The sequence below is a fragment of the Sorex fumeus genome, unplaced genomic scaffold, assembly GCF_029834395.1.
Source record: "Sorex fumeus unplaced genomic scaffold, SorFum_2.1 ptg000046l, whole genome shotgun sequence".
Taxonomy (NCBI): Eukaryota; Metazoa; Chordata; class Mammalia; order Eulipotyphla; family Soricidae; genus Sorex; species Sorex fumeus.
The window spans coordinates 8,418,692-8,424,646 of record NW_026606103.1 but is presented as its reverse complement, the minus strand read 5'-3'; the positions used below and the strand labels follow the sequence as shown (position 1 = coordinate 8,424,646).

The 5,955-nt window shown below is 51.9% G+C and overlaps 1 protein-coding gene across 1 annotated transcript; it reads right to left on the bottom strand.

Annotated features, from left to right (window-relative positions):
• Positions 1-2,955: 2,955 nt before the first annotated feature.
• Positions 2,956-5,678, bottom strand: GAS1 (growth arrest specific 1). Its single transcript, XM_056122530.1, has one exon. The coding sequence runs from the start codon at positions 5,490-5,492 to the stop codon at positions 4,500-4,502; it is 993 nt and encodes a 330-aa protein (XP_055978505.1). The 5' UTR covers positions 5,493-5,678; the 3' UTR covers positions 2,956-4,499.
• Positions 5,679-5,955: the final 277 nt, after the last annotated feature.

Sequence of the window (5,955 nt, the reverse complement as noted above, 5' to 3'; positions counted from 1 at the left end):
AGTGTGAATCTTTTCAACTGTCCAGAGAGGCAATTCCTCCAATAGAATACAGTAGAATCCAACTTTCCTTAACTCACAGGCAACTCAACACAGTGAAACCCATCCCACCCAGCCCTACTCTTCGATCCCAGGCTTTTGTAATCAATGGCCATACTTGGGGTAGTTGTCAGCTGGGGTCGGAACAGGACAACTAACAAGATTTCTAATGTTCCATGGAGTTAGAGTTCAAATACAATAATGTAGGTTTTGAAGAGGTTGAAAAGGGCTACACAGGTTATGTTCAAGAGTTTATGCTATATATACATATATATATGTATATATATATACACACACATACACACACACACATATATGTGTGGAATGGAGGCTGTGGTGAGGAAGGAATTTTAATGTTTTTTTGGAGAGAACATGTTTTTTGAGAGAGAGCATTTTTATTTTCTAGAAGAGCATAAAGCCTCCACTCCCCAAGAGTGAACTGCTATGATTTATTACAGGCAGATGCTTTTGACAGGACCCTAAAATTAAATTGTGAGAGAGGAAGAAAGAAAGAAAGAAAGAAAGAAAGAAAGAGAGAGAGAGAGAAAGAAAGGAAGGAAGGAAGGAAGGAAGGAAGGAAGGAAGGAAGGGAGGGAGGGAAGGAAAGAGGGAAGGAAGGGAAAGAAAGAGGAGAGAGAGGAGATAGAGGAGAAAGAGAGAAAGAGAGAGAGAGATTGAGAAAAAGAGAATTTGGGAGAGAGAGATTCTGGGTCAGGTGTTTATTAACCACAGGAACCTCACTTAGAGAACTGTGGTACATTCCAGAAGCCTCAGAATGTGCTGACCCCTTCAGCTAATGGCATTTGCTCTCAGGGCCTGCTTCCTTACTTTTGGTCATGTCAGGTCCCGTTGAAGGACAGGGATGCAGTCCTATTGACTACAACTGAGTTCCCTCCAGCCATTTTCCCCACCTTACATATCCGTACCACAGTGTGCTCATGTACATTGCTGTGTGGTGTTAGATAAGAACAGAGACCATATGTTGTATCCATTGTGGTCATACACAAAGGGCCTTGCTATGTGCTGGGTGAGCAGTGAAGCCTGAATCTCCTTCTATTTACTGTATGGTCACTGTCAGTTCAATGAACTGCCCCCTTGTTCTCCACCATTGTCCCACACTCCCTTAAACATTTGTCACTGAAGTGCCTCCAAAGACAAATAAACTGTCACTGAGAATGCAAACTGCTCACTGGGGACTGACCACAAGGACACATGGCTTTACAGGAAACCCACTCGGAGGGACTCTGGCCCTGACAGTCTTTTGTGAGAATTGAAGCACCTTTCAAGTGTTCCCAGGAAAAGCCAGAGAAACCTGGTAAAAGTACTTGCAGGTCTTCCCCATGAGGTATCTGAGAGAATCAAACATCCAAATTCCAACGGGCTTTCCTGAGGACCTGAGATATTACAGAGGTTAACATCTACAAAGTTCCTTTCTGTCTAGGAGCAGACACAGCAAACTCAGAGGGGCCTAACATCTCCGCAACCTGTTCTGGAATCCACTGGCTCTGTCAGGAAACCAAGAGGTGAGGATTATTGGGTTCCTGTGTTAGAACTGTTAAAATTCACCCATCAATGTTCTCCTCAGGAGGAGCATAAAGCCTCCACTCCCCAAGAGTGAGTGAGCTGCTATAATTTATTCCAGGCAGATGCTTTTGACAGGACCCTAAAATCAAGTTGTGAGTTTATTATAGCAGTTAATTATCAGGTCTTTTCTCTTCTAGTGCTAATGCCCTTTACTTCTTACTGAGGAAAACGGGGTCTCTTGATGGGACAAAACCTTAATTTTTCGTCAAGAATGTGTTGAAATAACTAAGAGGGAGATGATTTAAATATACCTGAGGAACAAACACAGGCATAGTGCTAACTCTTTTTTCTCTATTTCTGTAAGAAAAGCTGAATTCATTGACAAGACTCTTGGAATACACTTAGTTCACTTCCCAAGAAACAATGCTTTCAACTTTGTTTTAACAATGTTTATTCAATCATTCAGGTGACTGGGATATAACCCACACCCCACCTTCCTAGGCACTGGTCTCAGGCAAAAGTTTCCAACATTCTGATACCATGCCTGGGAACCTTGGTTTTACATCTAATTAGAAATGCCTCAAGTCCTCTGAGGAAGAGCAAGTTAGAGGCAAAAGAAACTTGGAAACTAGAGGGGTGGGGGAGTGCAGGAGAGGAAGAGAGGAGGGGTGGTCAGAACTTTGTTAATTACTTCAGGCAGCAGAGAAATCTGGTCCTGTTTTCTCAGCACATGTTAATATCAAATAAAGAGACAAGAGATCTTGCTAATCTGTCGACCCCTCAGACAAAGTTTATTTGTGGTGACTTTTAAACTCCTGACTTGCCTTCCAATCACCGCTTTTTAAAATGAAAAGCTTTAAATAAACACCAGGAATAGAAGATAAATAAACTTTTTCCCCCCTTGCAAGTGCCTAGCTTGGCGAGGTTCAGAATCAAATCCCCAGAGGACACAGCGCTCTCTTTTGTGTTAATGTTTAAAAGATTTTCCAATGCTGGAGTTTATTCCTACTGCAAACATTTCTATTTACAAGGTCAAGTGTATCAGCACTCGACACAGCTTAAGAGTGTAATTATTTATCTAAGAGCGTTTGAGTGTAGATCAGTAGCGCTGGCAGTGACCCAGCCTTCAGTCCACTGCTAAACAACTCCTCACAACAATATTACAAGTTCTGGTAATTGTTCCTCTCCCCAGTATGTTTATTTTTGCCCTCCTGAATGTTTTGCAACAAAATTTTGTACTTTTCCATCCAAAGTGTGAAAATGACTCTGAAGTAGGCAGTCGCTTAGATTTCCTATTGGCAACAGATGTTATTGGCGGGTCTGAGTGCAGGAGAATGTAAGAGAAGGCGCTCTGGGAAGGGGGTGTGGGCCGCAGAGAGGAGGAAAGAGAGGCCCCAGCTAACCCCCGTATGATTTGACACTCTTCATCTATGAATTTTCACCACAAATGCAAAGACCAAAGTAAATCAATTATATTTTTATCTCCCTCATTTAGAGATAGCTAATTGTGCATCAAATTAAAGTCAGCAATAAAAGTCCCTCATTTGTTGTTTTACACCTTAATTTCAGTTGATGGTTCAGAGATTGCCCGTGGCCCCCTCCACCCTCTTTTCAACTCATTATTGAGCTAACCACAGTGTAATTCTGAAAAGTAGTTACACCACAGTTATTACTTAAGACTTTTTACTGATACACAAATTTTAATCAAACCACCAAAAAATGCACAAAGAAATAGTTAAAGCATAGTACTTTTAAAAAAACAAAACAAAATAAAACGATGTCTATAAAAATACAATGCTTAAGGCAAGTTTGCAAATAAACTTGTACGTTTTCTGCGATGTCCAAAATGTTCTTGAAAATTCTTGTTAACTTCAAATCTATAAAATACACTGTACATTTTCAAATGGTTCCATAGAGCACACTCACAACAGATTGTGGGTCTGGGTCCCTGGTGTCAAATTCTATTAATTTCAGGGAGCAAAGGTGTAACGTAGATGTGGATTTAAGTGTTTAAAATTTTTTTTAAATAAATTATTTCTGAAGCATACAATTTATAAAAATTCTATATACAAAGTACAGCAACTGGTAACAAACCCCAGTTTTAATACATTTTTCTGTACGAAATACCAGGACTTAAACACCCTGATAAAAACTGAGCAATATACACAGTTCTCCGCATATTTGTACAAACAATTTCTTGATGTAAAGAACAAAATATGACAACAAAACAAGCATCACAGAGGCTTTCCGACACGGCAGTGCGGGGCTGTTTTAAATAAAAAGTTACATTGTTCAACATCAAGACCAACTCTTTTTAGATTCGCCTTTTTACCGAATCTGTGTGTGCTGAAAGTGTGCTAAGAGCGGTGGCAATGAAATTAAGGTCACGGGCTCAAAGTTATGGCAAACTAATTCAAAATATTAACCCCTTCCGACCCACATCCAAACTGCCAGCTCCGGGCTCTGATCTCTGAGCGAGGGTCCTTCTGCTTTACTTACGATTGCCATCTTCTCACTGGCCACCAGAAAGTCAAGACGGGCCTTTCTCCCTGGCTACGGGGAAAACGCGACCTCAATAGCCGGTCCCTTCACCGCAGCTCCGGCCCAGTTCCGTGAGGGTGTTCAAGCCGGCCGGCGGCCTCCGGTCCCGGTCCCCGCCCGCGTGTCCCTCCCGGGCGCCGCTGCATCCCGGGCTACGAACACGCGCGCGCGGTGGGTTTCGGGGCCGGACGGCGCGCAGGGGGCCGGGAGACTGTGCCGGGGAGGTGCAGGGGGCCGGGGGCCGGAGAGGTGCCGGGAGCCGGGGGATGGGGGTGTGCAGGGTGTCTAGGCGGGGTCCCGCACTCCAGGCGAGTCTCCTAACGCAACGCGTGGGAAACTACTCGAGCTGCCGCGCCCGGGTCCAAGACGCAGGTGCGTGCGTGCGCGGGCGGCGCGGGCTAGAGGAGCAGTGGGTCCAGCAGCAATAGCAGCAGCAACACGACGAAGATCCCCGGCGCCCCGGCGGCTCGGAGGGCGCCGCCGCCGCCGCTACTCCTGCGGCCCGGTCCGTGCGGCGGGTCGCCCCGGGCCCCCGCGCCGCCGCCGCCGCCGTCGTCGTCGTCGTCCGGCGGCGACTCCCCGCCTGCGCCCCCCGCGCGCGGGTCCTCGTCGTACTCCTCGTCGTAGTAGTCGTCCGGGCCGCCGTCCGAGCCGCTGCTGCCCGGGCCGTGGCTCTGCTCGGAGCTGAAGCAGAGCCGTTCCATGTTCTCCTTGACCGACTCGCAGATGGGCCGCTCCAGGCCGTCGCACACGCAGTCGTTGAGCAGGGCCGCCTTGGGCACGGCCAGCATGTCCTCGATGACGGCGCGGCACTCGTCGGTGCAGCGCAGCCCGTTGAAGAGCTTGCCGCAGTAGGCCAGGTAGCGGCCGAGCGCCAGGCTGCAGCTGCTGTCGCGGTCGCAGCGCCGCCGCGCCTCGGTGCAGCCTATCACGCCGCCCGCGCCGCCGCCCGCGCCGCCCGCTCTCCGGGGCAGGCACGGCTCGATGGCGCGCTTGGTGGAGCGGCAGTTCTCGTCTTGCGCGCAGTCACAGTCCTCCAGGGCGGGCCCGCGCCGCGTGTGGTTGAGCTGAATGAGCGCCGAGATGCAGTGGCTCGGGCAGCGCCAGCGCGGCGAGAAGGCGGCGACCGGGGCCGGGAAGGCGGCCGGCGCGTGGGCCTCCGCGCGCGGCGTCAGCACGAGCGCGCACGCTTCGGTGTACTGGTTGTAGGCGTAGCTGCACTCCGGCTCGCCCTGGCACTGCAGCAGCGCCTGCCAGCAGATGAGCCGCCGGCCGTGCGCCAGTCCCGCGCCCCGCGGCGCCGAGCTCAGCAGTTGCAGCAGCGCCAGCACGCACAGCAGGGCCCCGCCGCCGCCGCCGCCGCCGCCGCCGCCCAGCGGCCCGGCCACCATCGCGGGCAGCGCCGGCCGCCGGGGCTGCCGGGGCGTCGAGTCGAGGGCCGGGGCGCGCCGGACGCAGGATCGCTGGGAAAGTTTGCTCCAGTCCCGCCGACTCCTGGCATGAGCGTCCTCATAGATCCATGCGCGCGGCTCGCGGCGGCCCCGCTGCTCGCAGAATCCGCTCCTGCCGGGCGGCGGCGGCGGCGGCGGCGTCCTCGGAACGCAGAGCCGCGAGAAGACCCTCCGCGCGGGCCCCCGGCGGCGGCGGGGGTCGCTCACCGCCGTCCCGGGGAGCTGCGGGCCGACAGGCCGCCGCGGCGCCAGGGGACCGCGCGGCGCCGAGGGTGCATCCCGCTCGGCCTCTGCAGGCTCGTGGGGCCGCCGCGGCCGCTCCGTCCCGGGCTCAGAGCCGCGCTGCCACCGCCGCCGCCGCCGCCGCCGCCACCGCCGCTCCGCGCGCTCGCATCGCGGCCCG